General features: G+C 43.0%; 1 protein-coding gene across 1 annotated transcript in view; it reads right to left on the bottom strand.

Moving 5' to 3' along the window:
* The window catches only part of ELP3 (elongator acetyltransferase complex subunit 3), a 110,236-nt gene that overhangs the window by 54,782 nt on the left and 40,967 nt on the right, over positions 1 to 14,487 (bottom strand). The window contains exons 8-9 of the mRNA XM_054179754.1: positions 11,753 to 11,914; positions 7,596 to 7,722 (exon numbers count right to left, since the gene is read on the bottom strand). Of these exons, the coding sequence (XP_054035729.1) occupies positions 7,596 to 7,722; positions 11,753 to 11,914 (289 nt within the window). The remainder of the gene's footprint in view (positions 1 to 7,595; positions 7,723 to 11,752; positions 11,915 to 14,487) is intronic.

Below are 14,487 nucleotides of genomic sequence, written 5' to 3'. Positions count from 1 at the left end.
TGTAATTATCTGTGAAAATAGTTTCTAAAAATAACCTGTTCCTTACTACCATGATTCTCATTAACATAAGAATTACCATGGCGTTGGCCAGAGTTCATGAAACTATAACTTTCCAGAATGAAGAGCTTTTTAGCCCTAATGTTGACTAAGACTTCACGAGAAGCTCTAGTAACTGGAGGACTGATCATTAAATACCACCTAATCTGCTGCTGTAAATGGGCCCATGAAAAGAAAAGAGACAAATTTTCAGAGGTAATGCTGGCTACCTGCCAGTAATAGTGTTTCAATGAGATATTTAGTAGGAGTTGAAAGGAAGATCATTTACCCCACGAAACATTTCAGAGCTGTATTTTAAAACACAGATAATTGTCTTCCCAAAAGAGTAAAAAAAAAATCAATGTGGATCAGCAGTTTAATTGCCTTTTATTACAGTTATTAAAAGCTCCTGATAGAGGTGCAATATATTAGTTTCATTATGAATTTCATCTCCCTGATAAAAAATGAGAGCCTTCAGGAAAACTCTCTCCTTATTTACAGCTAAGAGTGATACAGTGGTATTTAAAGTTTTACAACAACATCAAACACATTGCAAAGAGAAAAGACACTCATATTATCCACTGCCTTACTTGATCAGTACTTTCCTGTTCCATACAATCAGGAAGGCTGTAGCCCTCTGCATAACTTAAAACTGGGATCACAGATGCATCAGGCATGTCACTAAAATTAGCCTATTTCTGGGAAATGCTTATTTTGCAATTTCTTGAGAGAAAAAAAAAAATCCCTAGTCTGACACATGACTATAAGGAAAGGAATTTTTGCCAGACTAAAATAATTCAGCGACTGCATTTTATTTTAAGAACACAAGAATGGCTCTGCTGAATTGAGTCAAAGAGTTCTTCAATCTGATAGCTGTCTCCAGTACTGAACACTAAATGATGCTGCCTGTGCTTTTACCCTCAACATTTTATTTATACAAGACTTCAGATGGTCACACTGAAGCCACAGGACCTCCTTGGGACACTCTTCTAGGAAAAAGAGCTTCTCAGCAACTGAAGGTCTATATGACGCTTCTGGGCAGCATCCATCAGCTCCCACATGCCTTCAGAGCCGGAGGATTCTGCCAACAACTTGCTAGGACAGTTCCCACACATGGAATTCCTAATATCCTGGCTCTCCTTCCTGTTTCTTTTCCTTTCTTCTGCTCCCCAGATTTATTTCATCTTTAAAGTTGTCTGAGATGAGTTTACATCCACCCCTCCCAGAGGACCAAGAGGAACAGCAACAGTAAACCTTGCTTAGGCAAAGGCCATTAAAATAAAGGCAAACATAGCAAGATGTTTTCCATTAATAAATATGTTACTAGCTTAGTGATATTTACTCAAGAGCAGATAAAGTTTGTTGATTATACTATTGCCACTCAGCGGCTCCGCAGAAACAGAACAAGGAATTAGTAACAGCGTCCTGGGAATTCTTTAGCCTCCTAAAGTTTTTCCTTAAATCCGAAGTTCTGCTTGATAGCCCTGTTGGCAAGTGTGATTCATGAATCCTCCCAAGCATTTACCCCTAGAGTCACCTCGTCTCTCTCGTGCTGCAACAGGGAAGCTGAGTGTTTATCGCGTTCCACAGAATGAGGTGTCTGCTCTGGTAACAATTCCATTATTCCCGCTGCGTCCTTGATTTATTCTAGCTATTATTCTAATTATTTTCTCCGACCACCTGCTACGTGAGGCATTGCAAATTGGTCTTATCTGTTATGCTTGCATTTGCCAACAGTAAGCAGCAGTGTGTGTACAGTACCTGACACTCCTGGCACAACCACGCGGGTAGTAGGAGGAAGCAGAGCATCCTCCCCGCAGCGTTTTCCCATATGTGGGATGGGGTGGAGAGACCTGAAGTAGGAAGGAAATCCTCTGAGGCTATATAAAGAATCAATAAGAGGTAAAAAAAAGAGGCACGAGGAGGAAAGGACTGCTGAAGCAAAACATAACTGGGACACAGGACTAGTACATTCACGTTGCTTGAAAACAGCAACTGTAATAACCTTCATGAAGAAGGCTGGCAAAAAGCCACACACTTGCCATGTACTGCAGAAAGGACATTGAGGGGTGTCCAAAGAAGGCCAACAGAGCTGGTGAAGGGTCTAGAGCTCAAGTTCTGTGAGGAGTGGCTGAGAAAACTGGGGTTGTTTAGTGTGGAGAAAAGGAGGTTCAGGGAAGACCTTCTCACTCTCTACAACTTCCTGAAAGATGGTTGGAACAAGGTGGATGTCAGTCTCTTCTCTCAAGGAACAAGTGATATGACAAGAAATGTCCTTGAGTTGTGCCAGGGGCAGTTTAGGTTGGACATGAGGAACAATTTTTGCCCCAAAGGGTCATCAAGCACTGGAACAGACTGCCCAGGGAAGTGGTGGAGTCATCATCCCTACAGAGATTTAAAAGATGTGAAGACATGACATTGAGGGACCATGGCTCAGTGATGAATTTGGCAGTGCTGGTTTAATAGCTGGTCTTGATGACCTTCCTACCAAAACACTTCTATGATTCTACTGTAAAAAAGAATATATCCATATATGTAATGAAAGATCCATCTAATATACAATATATCTAATATAGCAATAAAGTAAGGTTTTGGATAACTCTTAATAAAACTCTCAGAGGAACACAGTTGCTACACACACCCCCAACTTTGAAAACCTAAATATGCTTGCAAAAGAGTAACTGATGGGCATCCTAACTGCTGGATGGAAGAGGCAGGAAGCACTCTGCAATCAATAGGTCATAAGGGACAAAAGCAATGTTACTCTTGAAACTGTAATTACCTGTTCAACTTGAAGAAGCACCCAGTATTTTTAGTACACACTCAGCACAATCAGCAAGTTATTATCTTCCCAGGAGATGCCCCTGTATTTAATATATCAACTGGTAATGAAGGAAAGGTGCTTAGACCTCCTTCTAAAGTCAGCTTGGTTCCTTTTTGTCCTACCTTTCCCTGGGCAAGAAAAGCCTGTGACACCACAATAAAGGCTTCCCCCCCCCCCCCAAACTTACATACAAAAATCAAAAGTCTATAAAGGATCCTTGAGAAGCTGCAGGTGTCATTATCCCAAAAAGTCAAAGAAGATGGTACACATTAGGAGACTGTCGCATAAAAGAGCACAACTGCTGCTCATCAACAGCTTCACACTGTTAAAGAACACAACAGATGCTCTCCACTTGATTCCTCTCTTTGCTCTCACATTAATTTTATGTAGTACAAGAGTCTAAATATTTACAAGTATGGGCTAACATTTATACAGCAGAACACATAAATCAGTTGGTTTAATAACTCCAAAACATGCTATAAATTTTTAAGCTAGGACCTAGAGAATATACTCTCTAGCTAAATCCCCAGGAAAGAAGGAATTGTTGTCTGCAGAATACTTATGTTCACCAGTGCAGGGCTCTGGGTTGTTTTTACCCTTGATTCTCTCCTATTCAAGACAAAAGATCTTTTCCAAATAAATTATAAAGCATTTAAGAAAGGATGAGAAAGGCAGAAGAGAAGGTAAAAGGAAGAGGATAGCTGTTTACCATTCCATCTTGAAACATGTCACAGTGATCCACAACCTCTCTACTCTTGTTCCCCGCAGCTCCATTTTCTGAAAGGCACAGCAATCACTTAGCCAAGCATCAGCTCCACAGCTGCCTCTTTCACACCGGTCTTTTTGTCTGCTGTCTGGTCTCAGATGGTAGTGAGGATCCTGTGCACTTCTCTAACACAGGCTTTTTTGATTCCTTCTACCCTCCTTTCCCATACTTCCTTCTCTTTAAAACTACACAGGCCTAATTCTTCACCACATCGATGTGATCTGTCACCTCTTCCCCACCAGCCCATCTCCCCAACTCTCATTTTTCTTGCTGCAGCATTTACATTCATCCTCCACACTGATTACTCATCCTCCAACCCCTCATCTATATGCTCACTGGCATCAAATCTTCATTTGATCTGTGAGTCCTGCTTCAAACTTCTGAACTCATTATCAGGGCTGTCACTCAGCTGGTCTTCACCCCACCAGCCTCTCTGTGTTCTTGAATTCTCCCTCTATACTCTCACCTAGATTTTCCCTTCCCCTGCTTAGCATTTCTTTTCCTTGCTCTGCAACTAGCCTGTTTTACCAATTCCAGCTCTTGAACATAAAAATCTGATGTTCTCCTAACTATTCCTTTTTTAACTTGAAAATTTTCTTCATTCTAATTCTCATTTACTAATTCTCTAATTCTAATTCTAAGTCTAATTCTCATTTACTACCAATTTTCCCATCCATACCCACCACAAATTCCCTCCTGCCATGTTCCACAGGTGGCTCACCATCAAAACTGGTTTCCCCAGCTCCTAAAGCCAAGAGACTTCTCTGGAAGACACAGGCTAAATTTAGGTGAGTGTCTTTTCAGAGGTGCCCAACAACAGGTCAAAAGACAACGGGCACAAGCTGGAGCACAGCAAGTTCCACTTGAACATAAGGAAAAACTTCATTCCTGTGAGGTTGCCAGATCTCTGAACCAGACTGCCCAGACAGGTTGTGGAGTCTCCTTCTCTGGAGACATTCCAAACCTGCTTGGCCACAATCCTGCACAACCTGCTCTAGGTGACCCTGCTTTGGCAGGGGACTTGGCCTAGATGATCTCCAGAGCTCCTTTCCAACTCCTACCATTTTGTGATTCTGAGAATCAGGTATATTTCTGTGCAAGATCAGGCTAGATGTTTTCTGGAACTAAAAGGTTATGAATACAGTGGGATACATTGATCAGAAGCACAGGCAGAAAGCAACGGTTTATCCTGGGACACCGCAAATAGGCATGTCTAGAGAGAAGCAATTGAAGATGTAGCTGTACAGTACATGAAGGAAATTCTGAAACCTGCAGTAGGTGTTTTTTCTAAGACATTTTGTGCAGAGTTCCTTGCGCTCTTCATAAAATTAACATAGCACTAAGGAATATTATGTTTTTGAGACTGAATCCTAGGAAGCATTAAGAAGAGTGTGTCCATCAGGTCCAGGGAGGTTCTCCCCCTCAAGTCTGCCTTGGTGAGATCACATCAGGAATACTGTGTCAAATTTTGGCTTCCCCAATACAATAGAGACAGGGATCTACTGGAGACAGTCCAGTGGAGACCTGCAAGGATGATTAAGGGACTTGAACATCTCTCCGATGAAGAAAGACTGAGAGAACTGGGGCTGTTTAGTCTGAGAAGAGAAAGCTGTGAGGGGATCTTACCAACATCTACAAATATCTGAGGGGTGGGTGTCAAGACAAAGGTGATGGTCTCTTTTTCGGTGGTGCCCAGTGATAGGACAAGGAACAACAGGTACAAGCTGGAACACAGAAGAGTCCACCTCAACATGAGGAGAACTTCTTTATGGTGAGGGAGACAGAGCATTGGAACAGGCTGCCCAGAGAGGCTGTGGAATCTCTTTCACTGGAGACTTTCAAAACTCACCTGGATGCATTCCTGTGCAGCCTGCCCTAGGTGATCCTGATTCATCAGGAAGGTTGGACTTGATGTCTGGAGGTCCTTTCCAACCCCTAACATTCTGTGGCTCTGTGATTCTGTTCATATGGCAAAGCAAGAGGCTGGAGCAAAGTCATGTGCACAAAACTAGAGGTTAAAATCAGTGAGAGCACTGAAAGTTACCTCAAAACTCCTGTCCCAGACTCTGGTTTTCCTGTATTATTATATTATTATGACGATGCTGAAGAAGGTAGAGAGTGCACACCATATTAGCTGTGCTTCCATAATCACCAGTGATGAAAGGTACTGCAAAATCTGACTCCTTACTCAACACCTCATGAAGCTGCAGCTGGAGTTTTGTGTTCTTTACAGGCCTATCATTAGTGAAATTGTCTTAGGCTGGAGACAATTTATGGTGGGGAAAAAAAGCAATACTGACAAAAATGTCTGAAGAGCTAACCTTGGGTAAGACCCAGCAAAGAGGAGACAGCCATCTGAAGTATTTGCAAGATGTAAAACTGAAGAGGGAGGATTAAGGCAGAATTACAAGCTTCTGTAGGAAGTATTTAGTGATTATTATTCTTCACTGCTTATTCATGGTAAATGGCTCCCACTGTCAGAGTTGGAGTTGCTCCTGTTCCACTGGAGGAGAACTGAAGAGTCCATTTAAAAGGTTTAAATTCAGTGGATGATGAGCTGCCTCCAGTTTCTGCATGCCAGCAGGCTCACCACCTTGTTAGGGGAAGAGGTAATGCCATGCTGTATTTTGTCCATTTATTAATGATGATTTCTGCAGAAACAGAAGATGAAGTTTTCAGGAAGAGGAGACAGAAAATGTTGACAAGGCTGAGATCGTGAGAGGGGGGATTAAAAGAAAGCTGGGGAAATTGTTGAGCGATAAAATAGAGCAGAGAAGGTCAACTGGTTTACAGAATCCCAGCAAGGTGGAAGTTGGAAGGGTTACCCACAGCAGGTTGCCCAGGATTGCAATGTCCAGGGTTTGGAATCTGCATAACATCTCTGGGCAGCCTGCTTCAGCGCTGTGGCACACTCACAGGAAAGAAGTTCTTCCTTGCAGTCAGATGGAACCTCCCGGGTTCCAGTTTGTGCATGTTGCCCCTTGTCCTGTCACAGGACACCACTGAAAAGAGTCTGTCCTCATCTGGTTGACCCCTGTCCTTTAGTTATTGATAACCACTGAAAAGATCCCCTCTCAGTCTGCTCTTCTCCAGGCTAAACAGTCTCATGTCTCTCATCCTTTCCTCATCAGAAAGATGCTCCAATCTCCCCAGCATCTTCATAGCATCTCTTAGACTTTCTCTAGCAGCTCCTTATCTCAAACTGTGGCGCCCAAAACTGGACCCACAACTCAAGATGTGGCCTGACTAGGACAGAATAGAGAGGGAGGACAATCTCCCTTGACCTTCTGGTCATACTTTTCTGAATGCAATTCTGAATACCTTTGTCTTGTCTTGACTGCAATCTCTGTACTGTTTTAAAAGATTACTAATTTTTAGTTAAAAAAAAAAAAAAGAAATAGTAACAAAAATATAAAATAAACCTACCACACTAGTAAATGAAAGTGGTTAATTCTCTATGCTGTTTACCATTTGCTCTTTATTCCTCACTTCCATTTTTCTAGCAATAATTCTGTGTTTCCTTCCACATCATAGATAAAGATATTGAACAGCAGTCAGCCAAGAAGAGATGTGCTCAATAATACACCTATACACTCCACTCTGCAATTAATTACCTTTCAGATAGTATGCTTTTAACTTTCAATCATGTATTACCCTAAATCCAAAGGAAAAAAGCCACTTTGGAAAAAAAAGTAAGAGGCCTAGTTAATATCAGAAGAGCTATATTCCACTGAGACCTGAGTGACTCAGGCTTTCATGAGGCAAAGATACAATTTTCTGGATGAAGTAGTTCAACAAATCTTTCTCACCCTCCACCTTCTAAAATGAATTTTAAATTATTTGTCCTTAAGAAAATCTGGCCTGGATCATAATTAATAGCTGAGCTAAGAAAGAGAAGTAGCATTAGATTAAAAAGAAAAAAAGGTTGGATTGCACCAGAAATTTTGGGTTATTTCAAGCCATACTCACAACAAACTGGTCCATGTCCCTTTCAAGGCCCACGTTTGGTAGATCAGGCATCATGTGTGCCACCACTTTAAACCCGGCATCCTTGGCTAAGTGAAAGGACTCACACACAGCCTTCACGGTGTGACCTCTGGCAAGAGAGAGAAGAGATTCAGGATCACACAGAAGATGACACAATGTGACACCTTTAACTGAGATTATTGCCTAGGAAGTGAGAAGGGTTGAGTTTGGAACATGGCTACTAATAAACTACTCTAGGGGTTTCGAGTAGTCTAGTTTACTACTTCTACACCAAAGCTTGCAGCTATTCAAATTGTTGCCTGGGAAATCTCTGGAAAGCTGCTGAAATTCAATTTGCAAAGTAATGACACAAGCTGATGCCACAGCACAAGCTAGGACACACTGCACTGAAGACTGTGTGTAATCGAACTGTAGCACAAGCAGAAACAAAAGCAAAGGAAGACGACAAGATGGGTAAAATCAGCTGGCTAGAAAAATCACAGAGCTACATGCTTGCCAAACTCTTGAGAACTCCTTTTAGAGAAACACAAACTCTTCTCAACTTCTGAGAGGTGCCAAACCTCCAAAACACAGGTTAGATGAGAACTATTGAAGGATTTCATGTTCTTCTTCACCAACATCAAACCAAATTAACTCAGACTTTCTCTGCAGAAGCTTGGAGAGACTGGGAGCACCCAAAATGGCAGAAACAAAGACTGAATCCCACATAAATCATGAACCACAAACGCACTCCACTTCCCTTCCACCTCCATGGCTCAGGAGCCACCTTCTGTCTCCACAACAGCAATCACTCTCACTGCAGACAGGTACCAGGTGGTAGCTGTGACCACCACATGTGATCAGTATTCACCAAGTCCTTGTTTTTGCTCTTCCCCAGCTGGGAGGGTTCTTGTTGACATTTCTGGAAATTTCCATCCTCTCAGTATCTGCTACCTTCTTCCCTTTCCAGTCCTCATTTTCTTCCCATCACACTTTCACACCAATTCACCCCATCTTTTGGCATTCCTTTCCAACAGGTTAGCTCAGCAGATGACTCTTCTCCTCCACAAGCCTTCGGACGGAAATCTAATGCCATCTGGGCATCTTTAGTTCTTAGCTTTCTGCCAAGACCTAATGTCAGCCAAACCAGACAGCTACTTACCTTGTTTTAAGGACCTCTTCCTTCCTTCCTCCTGGAAGATTCTGCCTCCACTCAATGCCTACATGTACTTTTTTGACTACAGTTTTATATATTATTATTTTTCAGAAGTATTATGGTGTTTTTCTGAGACTGTTCAAGGACAGTATTACTCAAGACCTTGAGTAGCCTGAGGGAAGTAAATGAAGACTTGCTTCATAAATAAAAATTATTTTCTTATTAGAAGTGGAATTTGAGCTGCATCAATAACTTGATTATTTGATGCCCAGATCTGTTCTTGAATATTTTTCTGCCTCACAGCCACCAAAAGCACTCAAAAACCTCACTAATGACTTGTGGAACATAATAGAAAGTAATTTCCAAACAGTTAGCCTAATTGGTTGTAATCTGACATTTTGCTACAAGCAAAATATTAAAAGTATAAAGTCAAAACACATCCCCCACAAAGTGGAACAACAGCAGCAAAATGAGGTCATTTCAAAGGAAAGAGAAACTTGAATCACTCTTCTGTACAAGAACATTCCAATTCATTGTTCTAAAAAGGTTAAGGGAGCTATTTGGATCAACAGCCTGCATTCTCCCCGCGCTGAGACAGCTTGCGGCAAAGCCTTAGAGGAATTCTGCAAGCAGCTTTGAAAAGTACCAAAAAAACCCCTTTGAAACTATCACTCTATACAGGATTAATTCTGATGAAATCAAGTCAGGATACTACCACACTGTTCTACTGATTCATCAGCAGGAAAGGAAGGGTTCATCAGCAAACACACCAGACAAAAGTGACGTAGAGCTTTGAACGACTTATGGCAGCAGCTCTGATGTGACAGACAAAACTGGAGGAAAACTAAAGTGAGAGCTGAAGTTTTAAAGTTCCCCCTCGGATAAAGAGACCTTCAAAAAATTTGAGCTGAAAAGATTTTTAAAGCTGAAGAGAAATTAATTAAGTTTACAATGTGTCAGAACTAACTGTAAATGAATACACCCAGTAAAGAGTGAGATCTAGTGATGTTCCTTAGCATAGATCTTTTCCTCTGGAAAGCTCTGACATCTAGAGGAGGGAAGAGCCACCTATAATGTTAGCTCTCAACTCCTGAACTACTCAATAAATATCTTTTCCTGTCTACTGAGACCTGGAGCCTGACCACTGCATAGCGGTGACATCCTGCCCTTCCATGCACCAGCAGTACTACAGCTAAACCCACAGGAGAAAACTCATTGTGGATTCTTCAAGTCTCTAAAACAAAATGTCCAACATATTCAGTTTTGCACTACTGCCTTTAAGGTAGGCATTAAGAGGAATTTGCTTTGCTTATTGAACCATAATCTCTCTGTCGTTACCTTTGATTAGGGTTATTAACCATCTTTGGTAGGTGACTGGAATATGCAATAAGACTGAAAGCAAGTTGAATGAGTGGCAAGAGTAGGGGGGAACCCAAGAGAAAAATTGCTCCTTTCAAAATCTCAACAGAACTATCAGACTTGCAATAAATAAAAGAGATTGCCTTACTTGCCTCTAAGGGGTAGGATGAGCTATGTATTGTGCACTCTCCTACGTAGGACAACTGTTCTTTTGGCCACAGGTCCAAAATGACAAGGAATAAATCACAGGCCTCTTGTGAATATATTTTACAGTCCCTAGAGATACTCTATGCCTAGAATGACTGTGGTTAATCTATCAACAGGCATTGTTTCTGGCTATGCCTCTCCCTCTGTGCTTGCCAGTCTCTCCCAGTACTAAGCAGAAAAAGGTAGGTGGTGTAGAGAACATGCTGTTTGCCAGTACAGTATCTCCCAGCTGCACTGCACTGGATTTACTCAATGCCCACTTCACAAAACTCCCTGGAAGGAGGCTGGAGTGAGCTGGGGGTCAGTCTCTACTCCAAAGCAACAAGCAACATGACAAGAGAAAACGGCCTCAAGCTGTGCCAGGGGAGTTTAGGTTGGACATTTGGAATAATTTCTTCTCCAAAAGGGTTGCCAAGCTACCAGGCTACCCAGGGAAGTGGTGAAGTCAACACTCGTGGAGGGATTTAAAAGCCTTGGAGACGTGGTGCTGAATGGCATGGCCTAGTGATCTGGCAGTGCTGGGTTAATGGCTGGACTCAATGATCTTAAGGCATTTTCCAACCTAAACAATTCTATGATCCATACAGGAAAAGAAACTAAGTTTAAAGCAAAACATACCAAAAAACTCTGTTTTCTCAAAATCATAGAATCAATACGGTTGGAAAAGACCTCAGAGATCATCAAGTCCAACCTGTCACCCAACACCTCATGACTAACTAAAACATGGCTTCAAGTGCCATGTTCAATCCCCTCTTGAACACCTCCAGGGATGGTGACTCCACCACCTCCCTGGGCAGTATATTCCCATGGCCAATCACTCCTTCTGTGAAGAACTTTCTCCTCACCTCAAGGCTAAACTTCCCCTGGCACAGCTTGAGACTGTGTCCTCCTGTTCTGGCACTGGTTGCCTGGGAGAAGAGACCAACCCTCACCTAGCTACAACCTCCCTTCAGGTAGTTGTAGAGAGCAATGAGGTTTCCCCTGAGCCTCCTCTTCTCCAGGCTAAACAACCCCAGCTCCCTTAGCCTCTCCTCGTAGGGCTTGCGCTCAAGGCTTCTCCTCAGCCTCATTGCACTTCTCTGGACATGTTCAAGTGTCTCAGTGTCTGTCTTAAATTGAGGGGCCCAGAACTGGACACAGTACTCAAGGTGTGGCCTAACCAGTGATGAGTACAGGGGCACAATGACTTCCCTGCTCTTGCTGGCCACACTATTTCCCAGTCTACACAGTATCACAAAGACATTCATGAAGCTACTGCACTTTATTGTTTTTTTCTCAACAGACATAGCCACACAAGCAAGAAAATAAGCAGAACGTTTCAACACTCCATGTTAAAAGGGTGTTCAAGCAAAGAGGTCAAGACATGCTACTCAAGAGTGTTCCATGAAGTACACAGCAAGCAGCCAACCTCAGCTTCTCAGTGAAGCTTCCTTCTCACCTGTTGGTGTCCCTGGCCACGTCCTCGTAGACGCTCTGCACCCCAATCTCCAGCCTGGTGCAGCCATAGGACAACATGTCACTTAAATGCCGCTTCAGGCAGTAATCCGGCCTGGTCTCTATCGTTATCCCAATGCATTTTGTCAGGCTTCGCTCCGAATACCTGCAAAACAAATACCTCTATTCAAATTGTGAAGGTAACTTCTGAAGGGCTTCCTAGAATCATCTACGCTGGAAAAGCTCCAGAGACAGGGATCTGCTGGAGAGAGTCCAACAGAGAGCCATGAGGATGATTAGGGGACTTGAGCATCTCCCCTATGAAGAGAGACTGAGAGACCTAGGGCCAGTCAGTCCTGAGAAGAGAAGACAGCTAAATTGTAAAGGCATAGCCTCTATAGCCACAATATCTCATCACTGTCTATAAATATCTGAGGGTGGGTGTCAAGTGGAGGGAGCCAATCTCATTTTTGTTGGTGCACAATAAGAAGACAAGGAACAAGAGAAGACACAAACTTGAACATAAAAGATTTCACCACAACATGAGGTGAAAATTCTTTACAGTGAGGGTGATGGAGCACTGGACCAGGCTGCCCAAAGAGGTTGTGGAGTCTCCTTCTCTGGAGACTTTCAAAACCCACCTGAATGCATTCCTGTGTGGCCTGCTCTAGATGATCCTGCTTTGGCAGGGAGGTTGGACTCAATGAACTCTGGAGGTCCCTTCCAACCTCTAATATTCTGTGATTCTAAGATCTACAAGTCCTACCAAGAACCCAATGTCAAGTATGCTGCTGCTAAACCATATCTACATGTCTTTTAAATACCTCCAGGGATGATGACTTCCCTGGGCAGTCTGGTCCAGGGCTTGACAACCCTTTTCATGAAGAAATTGTTCCTCATGTCCAACCTAAACCTCCCCAGCACAACTTGAGGCTGTTTCCTCTTGTCCTATCACTTGTTACCTGGGAGAAGAGACTGACCTCTACCTGACTCCAACCTCACTTCAGGGACTTGTAGATAGGGAAAACATCTCCCCGGAGTCTCCTCTTCCCCAGGCTGCACAATCCTGTTCCATCAGCCACTCCCCACAAGACTTGTGCTCTAGATCCTGCACCAGCTTTACTGCACTTCTTTGGACATGCTCCAGCACCTCAAAAATCTTTCTAGGAAGTGAAGGACCCAAAACAAAACCCAGTATTCAAGGTGTGGCCTCATCAGTACTGAGTACAGGAGGACAATCACCTCTCTAGTCCTGCTTGCCACGCTATTGCTGATCCAAGCCAGGATGCTCTCGGGCTTCTCGACCACCTGGCACACACTGGCTCATATTCACTTGGCTGTTGACCAGCACTCTCAATTCCTTTTCCACTGGGCAGTTTGCAGCTACTCTTCTCCAAGCCTGGAACATTCATGGGGTTGTGGTGACCCAAGTGCAGGACCCAGCACTTGGTCTTGTTGAAGATCACCCCATTGATCCAGTCTATCCAGCTGTCTCTGTAGAGCCTCCCTACCCTCAAACAGATTAACACTCCAGTCCAACTTGGTGTCATCTACAAACTTACTGGAGGTGCCCTTGATCTCATCCAGATCATTGATAAAGATACTGAACATAACTGGCCCCAACACTGAGGCCTGGGGAACTCCCCTTGTGACCACCTGCAAACTGGATTTAACTCCATTCCCCACCACCCTTTGTCCTGGTGATCCAGCTAGTTCTTAGCAAAGCATTCACCCATCCAAGCCACCCAACATCTTCCAGGAGAGAGTTTTTATGTAACCAGCAGAATTAAAATCCAGGTTAAAACCCTCAGCAGCTTGGGGGCTCTCCACCTCACAGCAATGCATGGATGAAACAATGCACAAACATGCACGCTAATAAGAGTCTGGGGTTTGTTTTGCATGGTAAGGAGCTGCACTGGGACAGGGTTGCAGGGCTCTTCTAAACAGTACTCGTGAGGAACCTGCTCCTAGAGCAACTAAGCCTTCAGTACTCCTTTTCTGGAAACAAAGATTGGGCAAGAGGGAGAGTCAGAGTAGGGAATGAGAACAATGTTTGGTTTGTGGACAAACTCAAGGGAGCCTGAGCACTTAATGCTGTTCAGACTTGGGTGATAATATGAAACCTCAAGTTAGGGAGAGTTTGGTATAGTCAGTACAATTGATTTTGATGGTGTACAGATAAATTGCAGGGTCTGGGACAAGATCCAGGTGCATTTTCACAACAAAATGTACAGGATTGTCCATGAAAAGCTCCACAAATCACTGCCTTTTGTGAGCAAGCAGCATATTCACAACTTCATTGAAGCCTAATGCTGAAACATAATTCATTGTTACCCTTTTCCCCCTTTGTCTCCCATTTATCACTGGATGTCTAACAAAGATTAATTATTCCAGATAGCAGAAAAATCCACTACTGGATGACAAAAGGCAAGATTCTGAGCTATGAGAGAATAAAACAAAAGAAAAAAGGAATCCAAAGCAGCCTTGAAGTTCATAAAAGGAAACCATCAATCACCATAATCTCCACCACCATCAGCAAGGATAACACTCCTTTTTATAGAGGAATCTTCTATCTTGACCATCTTTCCTGCAGAATATGGTGATTGTATAACAGAGGACTGCAGCACAGGAGAAATGATTTACAGCAGGAAAAAGAAAACTTCTTTTGAAAGCATTTGAAACTGCAGAGATAATCTGGATAATTCCCAGACTGGGATGAGAGCAGCATTAACAGGCACT

The sequence above is a fragment of the Dryobates pubescens genome, chromosome 3, assembly GCF_014839835.1.
Source record: "Dryobates pubescens isolate bDryPub1 chromosome 3, bDryPub1.pri, whole genome shotgun sequence".
NCBI classification, from domain to species: Eukaryota; Metazoa; Chordata; class Aves; order Piciformes; family Picidae; genus Dryobates; species Dryobates pubescens.
Note: the sequence above shows the minus strand (reverse complement) of the source record. Positions and strands in the feature narration are given on the sequence as shown.